Source organism: Callospermophilus lateralis, chromosome 4, assembly GCF_048772815.1.
Source record: "Callospermophilus lateralis isolate mCalLat2 chromosome 4, mCalLat2.hap1, whole genome shotgun sequence".
Lineage (NCBI taxonomy): Eukaryota > Metazoa > Chordata > Mammalia > Rodentia > Sciuridae > Callospermophilus > Callospermophilus lateralis.
The window spans coordinates 66,138,543-66,163,882 of NC_135308.1; the positions used below are offsets into that span (position 1 = coordinate 66,138,543).

The following is a 25,340-nucleotide window of genomic DNA, read 5'->3' on the forward strand; positions in this document are numbered from 1 at the left end:
ATAGTTATGTCCTTGCCTGAAGAATCCTAGCTACTTGGATTACCCAACCCTCCACTGCAGCCACTAGCAAGGCATTCTAGTTACTGTTGCTGTTATCCCCAGTCTTCAAGAGAGTCTCCTGCCTGTACTAGAATATCCTGCTGGGGGCCACTGCAATAGAAGTAGATTTTCCCCCCTGACTCTCTTCTAGTGCAACCTAGCAAAGATGGAACCAAGCCACATTCAGTTGCCACTGGGACAAGTGAGGATATATTCCTGACTATCTAGAAGTAGAACTCAAAGGGCACAGTCTAGTACGTCAACCATTATAAATAGTGGTTAAGGGCTGGGGTTGTGGCTCAGCGGTAGAATGCTCACCTAGCACGTGCAAGGCCCTGGGTTCGATCCTCAGAACCACATAAAAATAAATAAGTAAAATAAAGGTATTGCGTTCAACTACAACTAAAAATAAATATTTTTTAAAAATAAATGGTGGCTAAGTTCTATGGCATTGTATACCAACAGCATTCTATTAGTTTGTTTGGACTACCTTAAAAAAAAAATACCACAGACTGAAAGGCTTAAACAATAGAAATTTATTTTCTCACCATTCTGGAAGCTAGAAGTCCAAGATCAAGTTGTCGTTAGAGTTAGTTAGTAGGTTTGTTCCGAGGCCTCTCTCCTTGACTTTCTGATGACCGACTGCCTTCTCGCTGTATCCATCTCGCTATCCTCAGTTCTAGACCATTCCTGGTGTCTGAGTGTCAGCATTTCCTCTCCTTATAAGGACACTAGTCAGATTGGATTGTGGCCCACCCTAAAGGGCTTAGTTTTAACTTAATCACCTTTTAAAGACTCTTTGTCCAAATAAAGCCACACCCTGAGGCTCTGAGAATTAAGGCCTCAACCTATAAATATTGGTTGGGTGGGGAGAGGTCCACAAACCAGTTCATAACAAACATTACAGGCAAAATAGTTTCATGAGGATGACTTCAGAACCTAACTGCTACTTAGGACATTGTTTCAGGGTTTCAAACAATTCTGGAAACTGCATTCCAAATACACCTCAAAGCCCTGCCTGCTCAAAGGTAGGGGATATTGCAGAATCCATTTCATCTGCTAATTATACAATACTCCCTTAGGGGAAATGCAGGAGCTGTTGGTTACTTCCATCCAGCAAACTCTGTGAAAAGCACTTGGTAACTGAATCTTTCCAAAAGAGCTCTGTCATAGCCATAAAATATGAAGCAGATACTTGTTTAGCAAATGAATGAAGTTGGAAATTTTTTGGAGAGAAGATTGTGGTATACTTCTACACTGTATAAATGTTGTCTCACTGCTTGGCTCATTCTGTTTCTTCTAACTTCATGCCTGACATTTCACTGGTTCATTTTATTCCTTTATATTAAGCCTCTCTCTGAGATACTCCCATTTTAAAAGCAGGCACTACTAGGAAAGGTAGCATATTGTCAGTTTCTCTTCAGCATGGCTACAGAACCAAGGATAAGTAGTAGGGAAAGGTCTGAAGGGAAGCAAATGTTTAGTCCCTGTTCTACCACTTAGTTTCATCAGTTGCTCTGGCCTTGGCTTCCTCATGTATAAAAAAAAGGAGAGATCAGAGGATCACTGAAGTCTTTCCAGGTTTAATAACATGACTAAGTAATAGTGCATCTTGTTCAAAACAGGACAAAATTGCTGGATTAAAAAAATATAAATAGCTAGGCATGGTGGCACACAACTGTGATCTCATCTCCTCCGGAGGCTGAGGCACGAGGATCACAAGTTTGAGGCCAGTCTGGGCAACTTAGTGAGATCCTGTCTCAAAAGTGCAGAGATATAGCTCAATGATAGAGTGTCCCAGGTTCAATCCCTAGTACTGAAAATACCCATACACAACAGATTAATCTCTTCAGAACCTAACTGCTACTTAGGTCATTGTTTCAAACAACTCTGGAAACTGCATTACACATATACCTCAGAGGTATATGTACCACTGAGGCTTGGGCCTCAGTGATAAAGCATCATCATTCTTTTTTTTTTTTTTTTAATAATTTTTTTTAAAGAGAGAGTGAGACAGAGAGAGAGAAATTTTTTAATATTTATTTTCTAGTTTTCGGCAGACACAACATCCTTGTTTGTATGTGGTGCTGAGGATCAAACCTGGGCCACACGCATGCCAAGCAAGTGCGCTACCACTTGAGCCACATCCCCAGCCCAAGCATCATCATTCTTAGGATTCTCTGACTTCAGGCTATTAAGGACATCTAGAGCATATGGGACATCACTCAGCCTTTTGTAAGGCTTTGGTAAAACTCAATCTAAGTCAGTAGACATTTATTCCTTAAAGTAAATCTACTGAAGACGGATGTCAGAATGTAACTAGCAGAAAGATAGAGGAGTCATGGACAGGATAAAATACTGACGGATGTCAGAATGTAACTAGCAGAAAGATAGAGGAGTCATGGACAGGATAAAATACTGAGTTTTCTCTGGCCCCAGATGATAAGACTCAGAGAAGGTACAGAGGCTTGACTTAATGAGAACTAAAAGTCTCCTCTAGCTAGAAATAGCCTGCTGGCTCTCATTTTGGATTGCTGTTCAGCTCTTAATTTATAAGGCAAACCAGGGATGAGCTATTACTTAGTCATGTTATTAAACCTGGAAAGACTTCAGTGATCCTCTGATCTCTCCTTTTCTTTTTACACATAAGGAAGCCAAGGCCAGAGCAACTCGTATAAGATGATGAAACTAAATGGTACAACAGGTACTAAACATTTGTTTCCCTTACAAACCTTTCCTGCTACTTCCCTTTGCAAACCTGGGAAGGAAATCCTGTCAGCCTATCAAAGAATGCTCTACAGGAACTGTATTCTCCTTCCGCGCTGTGACGTCTTCTGCAGATGTTCTAGGGCACTTGCCTGCCAACTCAGGCAGAGTCAATTTCAGTAAGGGGCAGCAGCAGTTAGGTGCACATCTGTGCCAGTCATTGTGCACCAATCAAACCTCATGGCTTTCTTTAGGGAGAAAAATTAATAGTAGATTATAAAGAGTATTAAGAAGTTGCTTCAACCTCCTACAGGGTTGTAGCTTCACCAGCACTTCACTTGCTCCCTGTGTGGTCAGTAGAACCCTTCATGTTCTGCTGTTCTGCTTATAAGCATCATCTAGTGTACTTCAACCCACAGGCAGTGTCCCTGCGGGCACTGGGGATAACTGGACAAAGCTACATGCAGGAGAGACTGGGCTGTTGTTTGTTTGGATTGACCTTCACTGTTTATGTGCAGATGGGTGATTCTACGACTCCTTGATGTTCCCTTGTCTGTGTAGAGCTCCCTTCCTCCCTTGGCTTTGTCTGAGGATAGAGCCCACTACTCTATCTCCTTGAAAGGAAAAGTTAAGAGAAAAGACCTGATGATACCTCTCCTCTACCTACTTGTTTTGGTAGGGGCTTTGCCATTTCATGCTTGGCCATGCACTTCGCATGGAGGCAAAGCAGCATGAAGCCATTTGAGGCCTGCAGTGCCATGACTTTGCCACACTTTCTGGAGTTGCTGTGTTCATGAGTGCAGTGATCCTGAAGCATTCTTTGAGCCAGATTGGACTGGAAATATCCCTGGAGTCTCACTCTCACCCTCACCCTTCATCACCCAAGTAAACACTAACAGCAAACGTCTCTGAGCTTTAGGGGACTGTGGGAATATTTTTCTTTCAGTCCCAACTTTCCCCAAGAGCTTTCACATAACATGACATACTTTCTTCCCTTCATCCCTCCAAAATTAGTAACACCCAACTCCAGAACCCACCCTACCCCCATCCTTCCCCATGCCAGTCAAATTAGACCTGTCTTGCCATATCTTCATATTATGCTTGCCTCTCAGCACTGCATTTGGCCTCCTTGAGATACGTATACACAGGTTCACTCAGAGCAGCTCATATGACCCCAGAACTTTGGTCATTATTGGGACCCCTTCCATGGTCCTTCTGAGTTACTGTGCCAAGAGTGTATATCATTATGTCACCTTACAAGGGAGTCAGGAAACACCAGAAAACATATCAAATTTGTACTTAGAGAGAGAGAGAGAGAGAGAGAGAGAGAGAGAGAGAGAGAATCCAGCAAAATCCATAGCCCTCTGTGGGAGCCTTTGCATTCTCTTCCTGACCTACTGGCCCTACATTAGGATACAATGTGCTTCAAATAGCAGCAGTCCTGGGCATAGAGGGTGCATTGAGTAAGTGCCTCAGTTCCTGGGGAAACTTTCTTTCCTCTCCTGCATGGCCAGAGACATGGACCTTGTGCTAGTTTAGCATTTAAATCTCAACTTCAACAAAGCCTTGTTCTTACTGCCCTGTGTTTCAGCAGTAGATTTCTTATTCATTGTTTGGGTTTATTTGTTTTTTTCTTTCTTCTTTCTTTTTCCATCCTCTCCCTTTTGACACTTTTCATTTCTGGGAGCCAAACCAAATACACAGGGCTGGCCAGCTAACCTGGCTGAGTCTGTATTTCCCAGAACTCTGCTGCTGCTCTGATGGATCCCTTTGTCAAGAAGAGGAATTTTTCTCCGTTTTTTTATAATGATGGATGTCATTTGAATGTCTCTATTTACTTCCATTAACAGATTTGTGAGAGATAATGTTAGATATTATCAAATCAATTAGATAACCGAATTGAAATTCTGCCTAGCTGAGAAATTTGCTGCTTTGTTTAGAACATTCCACACTTTCTCAAGCCTACATCAGCAAATCTTTGGTCTAATATGTCTTCTCTAACCATTCATTCATCCTTTGGTCTAAGCATTCTATCTAAGGGTGACTGTCTTGTTTGTATACAGTATTTTGGCTTTTTGTTTTGTTTTGGTTTGGTTTGGTTTGGTTTTTTGGTGTTTTTTGTTCAGTGCTACATCACAGTTCCTTTGGTATGCTAGGGCTATAGCTACATAAGAGATGATTCTCCCTTCTCTTGGCTCTTAAAATTTAGTTCATAAGGGGCCAATCAGACTGATATAAGTCTTATATTGAGTTTTATGGTTTTCACTTTTATCTTTCATAGGCATATTTTCTTTCTATACTCCTTGTCTGTCTACCCCCTCACCTTACTTATTCAGAAAAGGTACAACACCTTTATCAAACTCAGATCTCAGCTAGGGAACAATTCCAGGAAAGCAGCCAGCATTTTAGAAGTATCTAGATATAAATAGAAATTAAGACATTGGTATGTTCATGACATCTGCAAATACGAAATGGAATCATCGGAAAGCAAAAGTTTGTGCTGATTTATGTACAGGTAACTGAAACCAAATTGTTGCATCCGTTGTATCTGCTGGTTCCTGGCTCCTCTTAATATGTAAGATTAATTTGGAGTGACAGGTGTCAAGCAACGTGAGTTTGGGCCATTGACCCCTGTTCATCTGCCCACTTTTACTTGTGTTCTTTGGTCTCTCTCAGTTGTTGACTTTCACAAAATAATGACTGATTGTAACCTTCAAAAGAGTAAGCAACAGTGATAGATAGAGCAACTCTAAAGGTTTATAGCTAGCAAGACCATATAAAACTTTCCTCTGAGGAAGTTTTGCTTTTTTTCCTCTACAGGGAGCTTATGCATCTAGAGACAGTGTAAGTTTGATCCCCTAACCACTGGTTGGGTTTGGTGGATAATACATACTAAGTTTCCCTGAAGCAAATACCATCAGTCTAACCTATACCAGCCACTGTAGCTCTTTAGGCCTCGGTTATCTTATTCATGTTAAAGGATGAAACTGGTGGCTCCTCCAGTTTCCTTCCAGGTTTAGGAGTTGAAATTTCAGGACTGGCTTGCTCTAGCCTAGCACTTGTAGGCCTGGTAGTTCTATGGTAGGATATTTGCCTGGAGACAGTCTGAAAAATAAAATGATGAGTTTTATATTTATACGAGCTATATCTATTTTCTTTCTCTCAAGGTCAGGGAGCTGATAGTATCACAGAGTTTTCAGTGCCACAGCTACAAAGCAGAGGAGTTCTTGTTTGGTTTTTTTTTGTTTGTTTATTTGTTTTGTGTGTGTGTGTGTGTGTGTGTGTGTGTGTGTGTTGTTCAGTTGTATTTTTTGTTTTTATCACTGTGCTAAGAAGTCAGGGCCTCACACAGCTGAGAAAGGGCTGCTCTATCAGTGAGCCACACCTCTTAGCCATTCATTTGTTTTTGTTTTGTTTTTAACCTTTGAGAATTAATGGTAAAAATATGTGATGATCTATTGAAAAATCTAGCTACTTTAAATAATATGGCAACATTCATAAGCACCAACTATGTGTCAGGCATTTGTTGGCAGTACTAATTACATTAGTTAGTATATGATTTTCATGCTTCAAGGCTTAGTACTTAGTGCTTCTCTTTTAAGGGAAGGAAAGGCAACAGTTCCCTTACATCAGCATGTGCATCTTGAGACTGCTAAGCAGTGTCATACTGTCCAGCAGTGGAATTTAGTGGACATACAGGCCCAAATGGAGCTGAACTTTTGTTTTTATTATACCATTTTGTTCAAGATTAGTCATGGAAGAAAGCTAACACCTTATTTACTTTTGGCCTATAAGAAACCTTTCCTTCTAATAAAAACAAATTCAGGCATTGCCTGGCAAAGGAGTTCATCACCTGGTAGTGGGAGGGAGAAGCAAAATACCCACAGCAGCCTCGCCATCATCTCCACATCCAATCATTCTTACATAGAGCCAGGCCATGGTGGCAGTGGCTTAGGCTCCGCACCACAAGCAGTGGGGGATGGCAGAGATAACAGAAATAAAGCTAGAAAGGGCTGGGGTTTGGGCTCAGTGGTAGAGTGCTCGCCTAGCAGGCATGAGACACTGGGTTTGATCCTCAGTACCACATAAAAATAAAGATATTGTGTCCACCTAAAACTAAAAAATAAATATTAAAAAAAAAAAGAAAGAAAGCTAGAGAATTCAGCTGCAAGCTGAGACTTGAAATATCAAGGAGTTTTTAATCTGTGAGAAATCATTGTAGGACAAATTCTTCAAGAGTAACTTTAGTTTTCTCTGGCACTAAGTGTTAGAAGGATTCTACAAAGTGAAAAAAAAATGACCAACTGCCTAGACAAGAAATATCTACTGTGTTTTCAGATACCCTCTAACCATACAAGTTTTATTATGGCAACAGGTATTATAGCAAGTAGGCATGAGGCCCCAAGTTCACCCAAAAAAAGACATAATGGCAAAATGCATTTCAGTTAATTCCAGTTGTTTGAAAAGCCAAAATAGGAAGTGACTTTGTCTCTCTATCTTCTAAATAGCTTGCTGATATGAGTTTTGGGGCTGTACGCCAAACCTGGCCAGGATAAGGGACCATTTCCACTTTCCAGCACCTCCAGGGTTCCAGTGTTATGCCAGTCTCACAGTTTAGACCTCAGGTCCTATGCATCCTGGGACCTAGCTGTTAAAACCTCAATTTCAGATTCTTATCTGCTTAAAAGAAACAGCATTTCTGTGTAATTTCCTGCCCATCACCAAAACCATCCACAGTTAGGACTTAGAATCTGAGTCACTGCTAGTTACAAAAGAATTTATCCATGGGCTGGGATTGTGGCTCAGCAGTAGAGCGCTCGCCTAGCACGGGCGGGACTCGGGTTCAATCCTCAGCACCACATAAAAATAAAGGTATTGTGTTTTATCCATCTACACCTAAAATTTTAATTAATTAATAATTAAAAAGAATTATCCAATGACCTCTCTTAACCATCACTTTTTCTTTCTTTTTTTTTTTTTTTAATGTACCCAGGATTGAACTCGGGGGCACTCAACCATTGAACCACATCCCCACCCCTAATTTGTATTTTATTTAGAGACAGGGTCTCACTGAGTTGCTTAGCTCCTCGCTTTTGCTGAGGCTGGCTTTGAACTCGAAATCCTCCTGCCTCAGCCTTCCTGAGCCACTGGGATTACAGGCGTATGCCACTATGCCCAGCCAACCATTACTTCTTTATGCTTATCAATACTTATTCCCTTTTACCTCATCCTTTGTGACTATGCATGGAGAGTTGTTTACCTTAAAATAAGGCCAAGTGTTCAGAATACTTAGTTATTTTCTCTCTTTAAGAATTTCCAGGACTGGGAGGTATGGCTGAATGGTAGTGAATCCCTAAGATGGGTGAGGCCCTAGGTTCAGTCCCCAGCACTGCACCAAAAAAAAAAAAAAAAGAAGAAGAAGAAGAAGAAAAAAAGGATTTTTTTACTTCATGAATTTCTAGTACTTCTCTGTAACATCTCAACTTGGCTGTGGAGAGCCTCTCTAGAATCACAACCTGTGCCGAGCAGTAGATGTTCTAGGGTAATGTCCCTGAGTCATTCTGTTCTTCTGTTCTTCCATTCAGCTCATTTAACTTCCTTATCATTCTTTGTCCATCAGTGTGAGCTGCGTTCTCTGCACTGAAAGCAGAAAAGGGATTGGAGTACTTTCCCACGTAGCCAGCTCTTTTTACAACAATGCCCTTGTTTGGTGTGACGCTGTAGAACTTCAGTTTTCCTTCAGAGCTTCCTCTGTCCAGCTTTTTGTTAAGCTGGAGGCTGAGGCATGCTCCCCTTCCCCACTGCTGCATACGCTTCCAGTGCATGTTGCTTTGAGCATTCAGATGGAGTTGCTATTGCATTTGTGATTCTTGGCTCAAGTCCCTCTAGAAATCATATTACTACTCCAAGTTCAAGGAGGGCTGGAACAGCTACTAAGAACAGAATACGTTATAATAACATTCAGCAGACAAAAGCCAGAAAATTCCTGCCAGAAGCCACCTTCATATTCTATGTGTGTCCTATACTCCATCTTTTTGAGAATTTTAAGCAGAGTAGAATGCTATAGTGTATAGTTTATGTGTCCCAGTATCTACTAAAGGATTTTTTGTTGTAAAAAATTTTTTGGTTTCTTGTTGATTTGTTTTGGTTTTGTTGTTTTTTAATGCAGTGCTGGAATTAAACTCAGGGCCTTGCATGTGCTTGGCAGGTGCTCTATCACTGAGCTGCACTCCCAGTCCATTACAGTTTTGATCTGAGAACCCTTCAGAGGTGATCTTAAAAAGCTCTTTAGGGTCTGGGGGTAGCTCGATGGTAGAGCATTTGCCCTGGGTTTGATCCCCAATATTGCAGAAAATAAAAGCTCTTCAGAAAGTTATCAAGGCTTTTCCCATGGTCAGTGTCTATTCCTTTATTGCACTCACTGGTCACTTTTAAATTGACTACTATGTGCAGGTATTTTGTTACACAGCATCCATATATAAAAAACAATTTATTGAGGAGTTTGCAGAGAGTTGGAGAGTTAAACATATAATCAACAGAAACAGAAGGCAGAGTGAACACTATTATCAGTATTCACTGCTGACTAGGACAGGCTTCTCAGGGAAAGTAGATGATTGAGCTCAGCCATTAAGGATGAGAAAGTTAGAGAAGACAAGTGTGTAAGAGAAAAGATTGGCCGCATTCTAGACCGAACGAACCACATCAAAGGAAAATCAAAGACAAGGAGTGGCAAGTTAATGTACCAGGAGATGCATTTGGAACAATGGCTGCCATGCCAGAAAATGTGCACTCTTTCTTGAAGGTAGGACATCATTTAAGACAGTAGAAGAGGAGGAAGCCTATTCTATTCTGGTTTAGAAAGATTACTCTTACACCATAATAAAGTGGTTATGAAGATGTTGCAACAAACAATGCTAGGTTGTGAGACCTTGTGATAGGGTTATAACCAGAACATAAATGAAGAAACAAAATCAAAAGAAACATAATCTTCAAAGGCATTAACAGGAAACTCAAGGAAGTGGCCAATGAGGGCATTGTTAATGGCCTCAACTTTTGGCTCTACTGCTAATGAAAAGAAATGTAAGCAGAAACAGCCCTACCATGTTGGGAAGATTTGGGTGGTTGGTTGGTTGGTTTAATTCCCCAGTCTATAGTGAAGATGAGGAAAGGGGCCACCCTTATATGCCTTTTGTGGACTAAAAATTAGTACAATTGTTTTAGATCAGTTTGGCCACATGTCTAAAACTTTAAAGAAATATATACCTCTTTGACCCAGGAATTTTAAGTAAACAATCGTAAACACATGAAAACTTATGTACAGGAAAGAAAGATCAATACATGAATATTATAGTAGTAAAAACTTGAAAATAAACTAAATTTCTAATCATGGAAAATAGTTAACTAATGGTACCTCCATTAAACAGATTAAGTGTACCCCATTAAAATTGTGTTTTAGAAGAATATTTAATCACACAAAAAACTTTATAGTAATTAATAGGTAAAAACAGTTTATTACATAGTATGATTTGATGTGGGGTATTCATGAAAAGATCTTTATCAACTCCTTAAAAATGCAAATCTGAAACTCAAGAAAGAGAGGGGAGCTAGAGTCATAATTATGTTGTCATACCTGCATGATAATTATATTTAGATGATATGGACATAGAAGATTCATTATATAATTTTCTTTTGTGTCATTTGAGATTTTTCTGTGATTTTTAAGAGCAAAACTACCTCAAAAGAAATATTATTAGATTGGAAAGAAAGTGTATTAAATATGTTAATACACTAAAGCACTTAGAATAATACTTGGCCTGTAATAAATCCCAATAAATTAGTTGCTGTTATTATTGTCTCCTTTTAAAAGCTAAAGTTAGACAAGATTACCTAGGCAGAGGGTATAAGAGGAAGAACAGAAGCTGGGAGTTTAGCCCAGTGGTAGAGCACTTGCCTAGCAGGCACAAGGGTCTGGGTTTCATCCCCAGCACCAAAGGGCATCAGGGGTTGAGGGGCATGAAGAATGGTGGAAAGTCTCCTTAGACCTCTAGAACAGAGGGATTGATCCAAAGGAAGAAGAATAGCACCAGAATGGAGAAGGAATGTTGGGATGGGCAGAGGAAGACCAGAAGAATGTGGATGCTTCAGGACTCACAGGGGAGAAACTTTAGAAGGAGATCAGGGTCAGGTATGCATAAAGACTGATGGGTCATGTAATTAGGTAATCTTTGGGGTTTGGTGCTGTTTTGTTGTTGTTGTGTTGTTTTAAGTTTTTAAATATAGCATACACACAGAAAATCTAGGTAGACAGCTCAGTGAGTGTTTTACATACTCCTATGACAATACCCGGAACAAGAAGCAGAACCTTACCCGCACCTAGCACCTCAGAAACCCCTGTTACCTTTCCAGTCACCCTCATTTTCCAAGGGTGGCCTGACTTCTAACATCACAGATCAGTGTTGCCTTTTCTAAATTTTACATACCTAGAATTATGCAGTACAGACTATTTTGTGTCTGACTTCTTTCGTTCCACATGATGTTTATGAATGCATTTATTTTGTTATACGTGTACTCTGTTCATTCTCATTGCCACATGATATTCCACTGTATAAATATAGCATAACTTATTTATCATTCAATTATTGATAAATACTTAGGTTACTCCAAGGTTTGGATAATTGCAACGTTCTGCAATAAATACTCTTGTCCATGTCCTTTTTGAATTTACATATCCCTAAAAGTCCAGTTGTTTCAGTCATAAGGTATACTTATGTTCAATTTTAGTAGATGCTACCAGTTTTCCATAGTGTTACACCAATTTGCACTCCAGCCAGAAGTGTATGAGAGGACAAATGGTTCTGCACCCTTCCCAGTACTTGGTATATCTGTCTTTTTAGAAGTTAGTCACTATGGTATCTCATAGTGATTTTATTTATTTTTTTATTTTTTTAATATTTGTTGTTTAGTTGTAGGTGGGCATAATATCTTTTTTTTTTTAAGGGAGAGTGAGAGAGGGAGAGAGGGAGAGAGAGAATTTTAATATTTATTTTTTAGTATTCGGCGTACACAACAATCTCTGTTTATATGTGGTGCTGAGGATCGAACTCGGGCCGCACGCATGGCAGGCAAGCGCGCTACCGCTTGAGCCACATCCCCAGCCCCGGCATAATATCTTTATTTTATTTTTTTGTGGTGCTGAGGTTTGAACCCAGTGCCTCACATGTGCAAGGCGAGCACTCTACCACTGAGCCACAACCCCAGCCCCTCATAGTGATTTTAAACTTGCATTTTCCTGAATTAATAAAATTAGTGACAAATACCTTTTTATGTTTGTTAGTTATTCCAACATATAGTTGGCCTTTAAATTCAGCTAACCACAGATCAAAAATATTTGGAAAATTTTTCCAGAGTGTTCTGAAGAACAAAATTTGAATTTGCCATGCACCAGGCACTACACTGAGTCCATGAGACTGAAGTGATATATAGGTATACGCTGCTGTAGCCTTCCACCATTCCATACTTCCTCAGTCTCTAGCACTAGTTTGAGCATTGCTTGCCTCATGTCTTATTCGTATACAATGTAATTGGTCCTGCAATAATTGCAGCTGTATCAAAAGTGGATGGACCTTTTTTCTTATCATTTTTCCCTAAACAGTACAGTGTAGCAACTAATTGCATGGTATTTACAAGGTGTTAAGTATTCTAAGTGATCTAGAGATGATGTGTAAGGGAGGATATACATTGTTTATATGCAGATATTATGCCATTCAAATAAGGAACTTGAGCCTCAGTAGATTTTGGTATCCACAGGGGATACCAATTCCCTTGAAGATACTAAAGGATATTTGCACTCTCACCATTTTTTTTATTACTGTTTTTCTTCTTGATGTATAGGAGTCATTTATCACATAATGTATTACAGATATCTTCTCTCATCTGTTGGCTGCCTTTTCACTCTTAATGGTGTCTTTTAAGAGAAAGAAGTTCTTAATTTTAATATAGATCCTACTTATCAATTTTCTCTCTTTGTACTTAATGCTTTTTTGTGTTCTCTTTAAGAAATCTTTGGGGCTGGGGATGTAGCTCAGCAGTGGAACATTTGCCTGGCATCCGCAAGACCCTGGGTTCGATCCTTAGCTGCAAAAAGAAAAAGGTGGAAAGAAATCTTTGCATTCCCTAAAGATCTCGCCTATGTTTTCTTTCAGTGCATTATTTTAATCATTCACACTTATATTTATTGTTCAACAGGAATTGGTTTTGTGTATGTATGAATAGGGATCAAAACATTTTTTTCATACAGCCTCATCACATATCAGAAAATCCATCCCTTCACTGTACAGCATGCCACCCTTGTCATAAATCAAGTGATCAAATAAATAAATAAATATATATATATATATATATATATATATATATATATATATATATAAGATTTTGTGGATTTTTTTGTTCCCTTGGTTCTATATGTCTGTTCTTATACCAGTATTAAATATTTCAATGACTATAGCTTTTTGGTAATGTTTTTCTTTTTTTTTTTAAAGAGAGAGAGAGAGAATTGTTTTTTTAATATTTATTTTTTTTTTAGTTATTGGCAGACACAACATCTTTGTTTGTATGTGGTGCTGAGGGTCAAACCCGGGCCGCACGCATGCCAGGCAAGCGCGCTACCGCTTGAGCCACATCCCCAGCCCAGTAATGTTTTTCTTGAAGAGAATTTCTTAACTTTGTTCTATAAGATTGGTTTGGCTATTCTTAGCTCTTTGCATTCCCACCTATGTTTTGGAACCAGCTTGACAATTTACATTCGAACATAGCTGCCAGGATTTTTACTTGGATCGCATTGAGCCTATAAATTGGTTTGAGCATAATTAATACAATTAGTGACTTTTCCTATATCCTTGGCCTTGTTATATTCCTCCATTTATGACATTTTTAATTTCTCTAAATAGTTTCATGGTTTTAATTGTTGAGGTCTTTAGTAATTTTTTTAAGAAAGTGATTTCATTGAATCATAAGCAGTTCATTCCTAGTTATTAAGGAGGGAGATGAGAAACTGGTAGTGAATATGGACTATTTTTCTAAGATGTTTGATAGTGAGCTGGAAAAATTGCAGTTATATTGAGAGGGATGCAGATTCTAAAGAGAGTGGGAGGGATTTGAGTGCCCTCCGGAGCCATAGTGAAAGACCAGGGAAGGGAGAGGTAGGAAACACAGATTTGGTTGAAGGAACATGGTTGTGGAGGAAAGGCTCAAGCATGTGAATGGGGAGCCCTATTATTAGCCTGGAGAAGAAAAAGGAACAAGGACCATTGTGGGGTCATTTTGAGGTGAGATGTTTTGTGTGTGGTGCTACCTTACGAACAGTTTCCCTAGGTTGGTTGCTTACACAGTAAACATTACAGAACCACTGTAGGTACTGTGCCCTTTACCACTGATGTCACCAGATACTATATGCAGGATGCTTGAAGTATTCAGACTTGCTGCCCTCATGGTCATCCTAATCCACATTTTGAAATCCTTATTTCTTCAAGCAGAATATATTTTGTCTACTGGAGGTACATAAGTGTACATTTTAGGTCCACTTCCCCAGAGTGTTAGAGTAAGGTTTGGGGGAAAAAGCCCTACCACAAAATCCTAAGGTACCTGAGAGGCTGAAGGAACATTTTGTGGATATTTTCTATTTTATATAGGGAGGATGCTTAAATTATAGGAATAGCTGGCCAGTTCATGGGACCAAAATTGTTTTGCAACTTAGTAAAAATTGTTTTACTCTGTGTATGCTCTTAGGCATTTTGTTGTTTGTCTCTAGATGTAAAACTGTCAATACATAAACAAAAAACTGTCTTTATATCTTGAGGGGGGTTATATGAACTTATATGTTGCCTACAAATTGTGATGTTTGCAGAAAATAAACAAGAAGGTATCATTTTTCACTGTAGTAGTTTCGGTGGTGGAATTAGCCTGCCACTGTTAGAAAGTTTATAACAGGTATGTTAGCTTTCCATTGCTATAATAAATACCTGAGATAGTCAACTCATAAAGAGAAAAAGATTTGTTTTTAGCTTACAGTTTGGATATTTCAGTCCAGGATTGATTGGACCTATTGCTTTGGGGGCCCTGTGACAAGGTAGCACATCATGGCAGGAGTGCATGGTAAAGGAACATTCTCACCTTGTAGCTTACATGCCCGCCTCCCCCCCCCCCTTCCGTGACTAACTTCCTCCCATTAGGCCTCACCTCTTAAAGGTCCTACCAACCAGTGGCACCACAGGCTAGGGACTTTGCGGGGATGAGAGTCATTCCAGATCCAAACTAATGCTATAGGAAATGGAAACTCTTGCTAGATTGCTCAGTCTTACTTCCACTGTGTTTGGATTTGTAACCTTAACAAGGAAAGGAAAAAGGGAAAAAGGAATTAATTCATTGAAACTGAGATGTAAGAAACATTTTCATTAAATTTTGAATGTTACATGTTTGCCATTTGGAAAATTCTCTTTTGGCCTTAACCCTGAATGGGACCTTTCTTACAAGGGGAGGGAAGGGGAAGAAGATAGTCAGGCAGAGGGGACATGGGCAGCAGGCAAGGGGTAGATAGCAGCAAGAGGAGTTGGGGGTGCAGTCTGTGGTAGTGCACCCGCTTAACATGTGCAAGGCCCTGGGTTCCATCCTGGCACCAAAAAAGAAAGAATGCAGCAAAAACATCCTGAGTGAGATCTGGTGTGTTAAATCTCAGAAGCTAGAATACAATCCCAATGTATCCATAGAATCTACTGCATTCCAAAACCTTAAAAAAAAAAAAAAAAAAAAAAACCTTCCTTTTTACATGTGACATACACGTTAACAAAATATTTTAAAGTAAGTAACAAGGTACTAATCCATCTCAGGAATTGTTTTCACACCTGTGCGGTATAACACATCTGTCTACATTTTTAGTTTGGTCACTTCACGTGGCTACTTTCCTAGGTGATCTAAACACACATTTCTGTACTCCTTTGACTTGAGAATAACCAAAGCTTTGCATTTCAAAGTTGGTGAAATAAACATCCTCATTTTAAAAGTAATCTCAAGGCTGGGCTGCTGTGGCTCAGTAGTAGAGCACTTGAAAGGAAGGGAGAGAGAAAGCAATTCTACTTTTACAGAAGAGGGTGATCGCTGAGTTTTATTTCAAGTCAAGAAATTTTAGCATCTAATGGATCAGGTGTCAATGAAACTTCTCCCGGCTCAGCCATGCCCACATTTAAAACTGGTAAAATTAGAAAAATACAGAATCCCTAGAGAACAGAGAAAGGCCTACCAAATGGAAAGCAGCTCCAGCTACTGAAGGAATATTTCCTTCTCTAAACCTTTTGATCCTTCTGATCCCCTCTATTTTTAAATACCTTTTCCCAAGTAAGTCATTCATTAGACTTTGGGAAAAGCAAAGCCTTATAGTCTACCTCTAGTTTGTTTTTTTTTTTTTTTTCTTTTCCCCCTAATCTCATTCCATCACTTCTAGTTATACTTCCTCCTGTGGTGCTAGTCACTCTCCCCACTTATTGTTTACACCCTCCTGACATTCATAGGTAATAATCACATTCCCTCCCCTTATTTTTTACTCATTTTGGGTCTATATATTTAGTTCTTCTAATCCTGCCTCATAAAATTATCCTCTCAGCTTCTTAGTCATGCCTGCCATTTTCTTTGAACTCTTTCCAGTTTGCCTCCATCTTTCTGGTAATGAGGTGTCTGAAATGGAATACAGGTCTCTAGGTGTGGCTTCACTGAATCTGTGTAATAGAAGGCCGTTCTCTGAGGGGTAATGCCCAAGGCTGACCAGCCCAGGGGCATTTTGTCATTCTCGAAAAGCTGGGGTTATTCTGTCAAGATCCAAAAATTTCTATATTCCTGCACTGCCAGCAACAGCCAACTGCATTTTTCTACCTGCTGCCATAGCTCATACTGTTTTTCCACTTTAAATTACCCTTTTTCTGTCCATTACTGCCAACCTCCACATTCTTTGAGAAATTTCCTCCTCCCTCTCCCCTTTCTGCTCAACTAAAGACAGTAGTATTTTATTTTCTTCTTCATTGTAGGTATTTACTGCACAATTTTTGAATTATTATTGAGATATAATTCACATACCATACAATTTTCCCATTTCAGATATGTAAGTCAGTAGATTCATTATGTTCTCAGAGTTGTGTAATCCTCACCATCATCAGTTTTCAAACATCTTACTGCCCAAAAGGAAACCCATACCCATCAGCAGTCACTCCCAGCTATCCATCCTGAATGAAGCAGCCACCTGTCTACTTTCTGTCTGCTTTACTTTTTTTGCCTATCTGGCCATGAAAAAAAAATGAGATCAGTCAAACATGGTAGCACGCATCTGTAATCCCAGCAATTTGGGACACTGAAATAGGAGGATCATGAGTATAAGTTGGCTCAGCAACTTAGACCCTAAGCAACTTATCGAGACCCTGTCACAAAATTTAAAAAATAGAAAGGGATGAGAAAGTAGCTCAAGGGTAAAGTGCCCCTGAGTTCAACCCCCAGTACCCAAAGGGGCGTAAATTTGTGGTATTTTATGATTGGCTTCTTTCACTTATAAGATACACTAAATATAACGTAGTTTAAATAATGTATCATACATAAGGACTTTATTTCTTTTTATTGGCCACTCAGGTAATACTTTTTGAGTGAATATTTTACATACTTCAGTTTGTCTCTTCTAATAGTCTTAGAATATTAGAGTTATAACTTTAAAACTACATGCAGGTATTTATATTGAACCTACTGTAGTCTAATTCTCACCCTCAAATGCTCTGGTCTCTTAGTCAACATTTAGCAGAAGGAAGGGTATCAGGTATATTCCTCGACCTTTTATGTTTGATAATTCTTGACTCAGAGCATCTAGATTATAACAGCAGTGGAATTAGAATTTGGTTCTCTTTGCTTTTTAATTTCCCTGCTCTTTCGGGGTGATCTTATCTATTTGATAACAACAGCAATAATAATTTTAGCATCTAACATTCATCAAGCATTTTTAATGTGCCAGGCATTACACTGCACTTTATATGACTGTTTCATTAAATACTTGAAACAACTCTGAAACAATGTTATGGCCCCATTTTACAGATAAGGAGGGGTCAAGGTCATATAAATTAATAATGGGCAGAGCAGTCATTGAAACCCAGGCCTCCTAACCCCAGAGCCAGCATTCTTAACTACACTTTATACTCAGTTTTTTATTTCCCTCTTTTCTTTACTAAAACCTGCACTTCCTCAAATTGTCATCCCCAGCTGGAATTATGAAAAATGGTTTTCTATTCTCACTCACTGAACTCATCTTTGAAAATGCTGATGTGTCTTTGTGTGTGTGTTCCTCCCCAAGGCTCTTGAGCCTCCCTTAGTTTTCAGCCGCCTCAGCTCCACTGGGCTTGCTACAGTAGCCTCTTGAAGTAGTCTTCCCTCCACTCAATCCAGCATGTCCTTCTTATTTCCTAATGCATCTTTCTAAGAAGATGAAGGTGCTCATGTCACTGTACAGTTTTAAACTTGGACTTCCTCTTTCTTGGAGCTTTGGTTTGGGTTTGGGTTTTAACCAGATTGCATCTGAACTCCCTAGCTTCACGTACACAGCCTGGCCCTCACCTGTCTTTTCAGCTGCATTCCTGTCACTCTTACTAGTCCCCTCACCTTGGCCTCCAGCCGTGCTCTGTGTTTTACATTTCCCTAGTCTGTGCCAAGCCCTTCCTCACTCCACACATCTGCATTTGTCTCATCTGCTCCAAGACCTTTTCTGCCTTTGATCTTTCAGACAGACTCCTCTTTGGTTCTCAAGACCCACATGCCAGGCACCTTTTAGTAACACCTTCTCAGTCTCCTCCAAGAGGAAATAGTCATTACATTCCCCTCTCAGCACATGCTTCATCCTGGTCCTTACTGTGCTGGGTTGTAATTTGTCTGTTAATATGCTTGTCTCCTCTGTTAACCTAAATGGGTTTAGGTCAAGGACCAAATTCATTCATCTTTCACTACCTAACACATAGTAGGCACTCAGCTAACATGCTTAAAGGAATGTCAAAGAGGGTGTTGAAAGCAAATAGAAAATTAGAAATATGTTTACTCCTAAACATGTAGACTATCTTATATCTCTCAAAATAATCTCTTTAGGTAAATGAACAGGCCAGAGAGTCTAGTGTACTAAATAAAAGCAGTAGAGCAGACGCAAAAGTTCTTTTAATTATGTGTCCCTAGAACAAGGAGCACTGCGATAGCCCTCAAACCGGGGTGTAGGGGGGAGTTCCCACCGCAACCTGGGTCAAGGGGACTCCTCCCCGAGGGGGGAGAGCCCTCCAACTGGGGTGGCGGAGGAAGCCCCAAAAGCAACCCCGGTTGAGGGGACTCGTCCTCCCAGAGGGAAGAGCCCTCTAAGGTTAAGATTCTATTTGAGGTCATAAGAGCCCCCTCCCACTACTGAATGTGAAATTGCAGCACAGTGGAGAACAAGACACCACCTAGAATGAGAGGAAGGTTGAATCCCAGCTCTGCAGGTCACCAGCTTTGGGCTTGGAACTAGTCATTAACGTCTTCATTTTCATGAAGAAATATTTGATGTTTACTTTTTTTTTTTTAAAGAAAGAGAGAATTTTTAATATTTATTTATTTTTTAGTTATCGGTGGACACAACATCTTTGTATGTGGTGCTGAGGATCGAACCCGGGCCTCACGCATGCCAGGCGAGCGCTCTACCGCTTGAGCCACATCCCCAGCCCCTTGATGTTTACTTTTATACTTTTCAATTTTGATGAAGGGAGACTTCACATAGAAAGCACCTCTTTTGTCATTTATTAATAAGCAATAATTCTTAACTCAATGTAAATAGTTTTTAATTTTATTTTACCTGAAATCCACTTCTCCTTTCCCTTTCAGCTTCAGGATGAGTTGGAAAAAGGCGAACGGGACAATGCAGAACTGCAGGAGTTTGCCAATGCCATTCTTCAGCAGATAGCAGACCACTGCCCCGATATCCTGGAGCAAGTGGTCAATGCACTGGAAGAGTCGTCCTGACCCTGCTTTATGGGGAGTGACCAGCCCAGCAGCCCCAGAGAGGAGCCAAGAAAGGAAAACTATGAGGAATAGGCATCCAGGAACTTCTTAGCACCATACACTACAAACCACGTGATGTCTTGCTCACTTGAAGAAGTGCGATTCCAGCCTGTTTGTATGTCTGTCATCTTGCTCCGCCTTTCTGCTTTGAATGTTGTCTCTACACTAATGTCCTTGACGTCCAAGGTGGTAAATGACCACATCTCTATAAAGAACTAGCCTCCAATCATCAGCACTGGGGAGCTGGGGAAGCTGGTGGCTCTGCTCTTAGAGGGCCGTGAAGTAGAGTCCACTCACCTTCCATCCTCTGATGTGAGAACCAAATCAGCATGCTGAGAGAATCCTCACTGTGGGCCAGAGAGTTGAGTGTTGGAATATCACAATGGGTGCTTTCTTCTAAAAGGATAAAAAAAAAAAAAAAAATCTCAAAATGAGAGAAGGGAAGGAGATCAGAGACAATGGAAACCCAACTCTTCTCTTTACGGTCCTGTTTTCTTCTCCTGTGTAGTGTTTTACACAGGGGGTGCAGTCAGGCTTCTTGCAGGCTTAGCAGGCATTCAACCCCAAGTTTTAAATCTTCATCCCAGTCCTGTCTGTCTCACTCTTCTTTGCTGTTCCTCAGTTCACAAGAGGAGGATGTGAACAGTTCTTCCCCTGCTCTCCCTTGTTTTTAAGACCCTTCTTCTTATGTTACTTCATCACTAGGTCAAATACCTCTGTTTGAAAGAGAAGAGGGGTGTGACACATGGAGCCCTGACATCATCACCTTCAGCCTTGCTGCTCTAGAAAGTGATCTTCTTCGGGTCAGTTAGGCTGGTTTCTCCGGAACATCTCCCAGCATGCTTTCTGCCTCCACACCCATGTCCCCAGCTTCTGCTCTGCTGACATGTATGATCCATCCCTCACCCTTTTACTTTATTCTTGACTTCCCTTTCAGAATCACAGCCCCATGCCATACATAGAATCTTCTTTTGACAAAAGTGAGTTTGACTTATCCCACATACATTCCCTCAATTATTTCTGAGAATATTTATGAAATGGCAACTGCATGCAAGTCAACATGTTTGACACTCATTGTTGAAAATGTCTTTTCAGTGAGGAAGAGAGAGAGTGGATTCTTTGAGACATCTGATTGAGTCAAAGCAATAAAAAGCTTACCTGTCTCCTCCCTCAGCTTTTTTTCCCCCTTGCTGTGCTAGGGATTGAACTCAGGGCAGCGCACATGCTGGGCAAGTACTATACCTCCAAGCTGTATCCCCAGTCCACTCCCCATCTAGAAAGTATCTTCTAGAAAAGTCTGTCACAAATCAGCATTTCTCAGTATCATAGAATTGGTGGTTTGGGGTGATGTCCTTTATTTGCCTGCAGGATCCCATTCGTGGTGGTTCAGAATTTTTGCTATTGTTACCCTTAAAGAGTGTCTGCTTGTGGACAGTGATTTCTTAACACATTGCATTCACCTTGTGGAACTCAGCTCCTTGATGAAATCAGAAAGTCAACCCTACAGTAGCAAATCCAGTTGAAGAATTGGCATTTCAGAGGACATTTTGCCCAAGGCTTAGACAATGGTAGTTGTGTAAAATATATATGTCACTGAGACATAGAGGGCTTAACCCAAATCTGGCCCTTTGACCACCTCTACCACCAGGATCCCCCAAACACACAAATCTTCTCATAAGAGTTGCTGGAATAAATGTTTTTGTCTTGCATTTTCTCCTCTGTCCTTCCCTAGTTACTCACTAAGAGTTTAATGCTGCCTGTGAAGTCCACTGCATTACTTAAGCATCAGCCCATTGATTACCCAATGGGGTCTTTACATAGTCACGTCTCTAGGTTTCCTCCTTCCCTGCCATAACACAGTCCCTTCCTACTTGAGAAGCTGTGGAGTGTTCCTTATCAGAGGTTTAAATGTACTCTACTTATAAACCTTTCACTGAGATACTTCCTGATGGCTGAGCTGGGCACGGGGGCTACAGGGGTTAGATGGTAAGTGGTGGTCATTGGTGGTCAGTTACCTCAGTTCTCTTTATTTACTGCACTGCTCATAAATCATAGAGAAAACCCTCAGTATTTCAGAACTGGAGTATTATAATCTCTTTACCCTCTGTAATGTAAAGAACTGAGGTATAAAAACAGCTTCACAGGGCTACAGCAGAGCAAATAGAAGAGCCCATGTCCACAAAAGCAGCCTGGCACAGGCACTGGCCAGCTTCTCTGGCTAGCAAGGGACAGCATCAAGAGGCTTCCCTGGACCCACCCCTTTGGCCCTTCTCATCAGAGGCCATGCTTGGCACCTTGCCCATGTACTGTATTTATCACTGTCCTCCTTCCTCTTTCATTTCAGTCTTTCCCATCACTTCCCTCCAGAAAGACTTAGGAAGCCCTTTGTGACAGGTGCTTCTGGGAAGAAAAATTTCTGGGACAGACATCAGCTGTCTGGTATCTATGCACCACAGTGGTAAACTCCTTGATCCTTCTTGGGTGATGATCTGGCATCTCAAATGATTGTGGGGACAGTTTAGCTAAAGTTAACAGTGAATATGGCCTACCTTTGAATTGTAGGGGCAAAGTTAATTTGGTTTCTATCATTGAGAGCATCTTACTGAGTTTAGATAATTCATAGAACTAACACCTACTAAATGCACAACTCCCATCACACTGGGACTTGTTCCATGACCCTCTGTCATTCATAGTTTCACAAGGCCACTCACTGATCCAGAAGGTTTATTGCCTTAAGGACTCACTGCAGGTTGCCTACAACCTTCCTCACATATCCATCCCATTGGCAAGTCTGTTGCCCTTTAGCACTTCACATCTGCACTCCAAATCAAGGTCAGTCATGAGGAGGACTAGAAAAAGAGGGTATGGAAACCAACCTGGGACTCATGACAGAAGAAATACCATGTGAGTTTCTCATTTTTTCGTATACCTCTATCCCAGGTATTCATTGAGTTATTGGAAAAGTATCTGAATTGAGATTTACGAAGACATGTATACCATTTGAAAGGGAAAAGACTTCAAGTGAGCTTTAACATATTAAGATATATGAAGGGAATCCCCAGATCCACCTCAGCTCTAACTTTTGTTCTTGTTTGTATCTTACTGTCAAAGAATATCTAAGTGAGTCTCTCTTCCTTAAATGTGGGCTTTAGAAATACTAGGAAAGCAGACTGGACCTAAGACCACATTCAGTGTTGCTAGTGACAATGTGACTTGCAACTTTTTGTCAATTGAAATCTATTTGGTATTCCATGAGGAGCTCATTGGCTCACCCACCCCCCAGAATCAAAAGAGGGAGGGGAAGTCACCACAGAGTTTAGTCCACTGATGTCCTAACATCCCATCCCTCATGAGGGTCCAGATTGGCATTTGGACTTGCTATTAGGGAATCTTGCTGGCCCCAGACACATTTTGTGCCCACCTGTTTGACTGCATTACTTACGCATCAGCCCATTGATTACCCATGGGGTCTTTGAGGAAAGAGCAAAGCAAGAAATACTTCACCAATAGAATGTGATGCTCATGTGGCCTTTCCTAAGTCCCAGTGGACCCTGAGTCAGCAGTGTCAATGACTTTCACCTCTGCCTCCCCAGCCTCATCTCCCTACTGCAGAGATCAGACCTGAGCAGAAAGGGCAAGAAGAGAATGGACTGCATGGCAGCGAGCCGCCCTCTGCAGAGCCCACAGGCCAACCCTTCACCACTGCCAATCCCTGGGCTTCTCAGGAAGTGACTGGAAACATTCAAAGAAATGTTTTTTAAAGAATCTGCAATTTTCCCCCATGTGAACTAAGATAAGAAGAAAACATGCATTATAGGGGAATCCTTCTGAACAAAATGGCTGTCTTCACGTACTCTTTTTAAGCAAAAACTGTTTCCAAACTTTTTAGTGTCAAAACTGTAACCAAGTGTCTCCTGATTTTTTTCCAATGTGTTTGGCACGTGCTGTGACCCTGTTGTAGGTATTTCTCCTCCTGCCCCTTTCGGAAGAGAAGTGGTTTTAAGGATTGATTTGAGGGAGTGAACTTCTGACCCATCCCACCTCCTCTTTCATTTCTCTGCTTGTTGATATTGTCTGTGTGATCCAGAGAATCGGGGCAATTACTTTGTGTCCATTGTTGAAAATATTAAAATATTAAAAAGTAGTTGTAGAACTGAAAAATTAAAAGAGCTGTGTTTTTAAAATGCAAACCAATATCATTTTAATAAAGGAATTCAAGCTATGGGGCAGCCAAACTCCTCCCCGTCCTCCCTTTGGCCAAGGTGGCAGCCTGGCCAGCCCCTTGGGAAACACAATGACCATACTCCAGGTAGGTGACTGCCTGGATGCAGCTGACAACTGCTTAGTCAAAGGAATGAGAATCTGAGGGTTCAGAGACTCAATTGTGCCAGGGTTTTCCTATATATCCTCAGGACCTCTGAGTAGAGGTTTTAAAGTTGATGACCCAGAAGCACCCTAACCCCCATGTTGGTCTCAGCCCAGTGTGCCTATACTGTGTGGTAACCTGGGCTTGACTCTGAAGCCCCTGCCTGGCAGGTCACAGGACCTCTTTCCTGCCCACTTGGTGCTATATCATCCAGTGACCATCCAACAGGGCCTACACTGGCCTGCCTGGAGCCTGCGATCCAGGTGCAATGGATTGTACTAGAACTCAGTTCCTTCTGATTTTGGACCCTAGACTTCCTTCCCCTGAAGCTTTTTAGACCCCAAGTTGCCTGGGTCTAGGCACTCTCTCTTGGCCCCAGAGATGCCATGGTCAGGAAAGGAAGTGAACCATGTTAGAGTGAGATAATCCACTCCTGGACCAGAGCACTCCGGCCCAGCCCTTCTTTCCATGCCACAACAGTATTGCATCCATCCTCTAAAGCAGCTAGACCTACCTGGGGCACATACCAACCTTCTGGGCTGGTCTGCCTCACTGCAGGACCAGGAACCTGCCATGTACATCAAGATGTCCAGGATGGGGACTTGGGATTCACTCCCCTGCTTCAGAAGAGGCGTGTTGCACTTTAGTGGGGAGCTGGGGAGCACTGGGTACTGGCTCCTTATAGCTTGAGTCCCTTTTGGTAATAGCAGCAGCAGCCTAAATGGTGGAATCTGTGATCCAAACGCACCTGCTGCCTTCAACTGTACATGTGTGTGATTGATGGAGTCGTGTTGCCTACCGGATAACAACATTACAATGAAATTGTGTTCTGTTCAACTTTGCCTTGATAATTATTGTAAACACTTTGTTCGTTTTTTCTTTTTTATTCACAAACTAAATCCATCAGGAAATTATAAAGTTATTTAAAAACAGTGTGCTGCATCTTTCTTTGATTTTCACTTATTCTCATCATCCAGGCAAAACATTTCCTGCAATGTTGAAAAGACAGGAAAAGGCCAACAGTCCCCAGGACATCCAAGGTTGGGAGGACTCACAGTACCCCCCAGGCCTCCTGGGGTGTCCTCATCAGAGAAAGTCACATTTAGGTTTCCTGAACTCCAGTTATCTTTCAAAGTCTTTT

General features: G+C 40.9%; 1 protein-coding gene across 8 annotated transcripts in view; it reads left to right on the top strand.

Annotated features, from left to right (window-relative positions):
* Erc1 (ELKS/RAB6-interacting/CAST family member 1) overlaps positions 1-25,099 on the top strand; it is a 532,578-nt gene extending 507,479 nt beyond the window's left edge. For all 8 annotated transcript variants that reach the window (XM_076854010.1, XM_076854009.1, XM_076854013.1 and 5 more), the window contains one exon: positions 19,657-25,099. In XM_076854010.1, coding sequence (XP_076710125.1) covers positions 19,657-19,794 — 138 coding nt within the window. In that variant the 3' untranslated portion in view covers positions 19,795-25,099. The remainder of the gene's footprint in view (positions 1-19,656) is intronic.
* Positions 25,100-25,340: the final 241 nt, after the last annotated feature.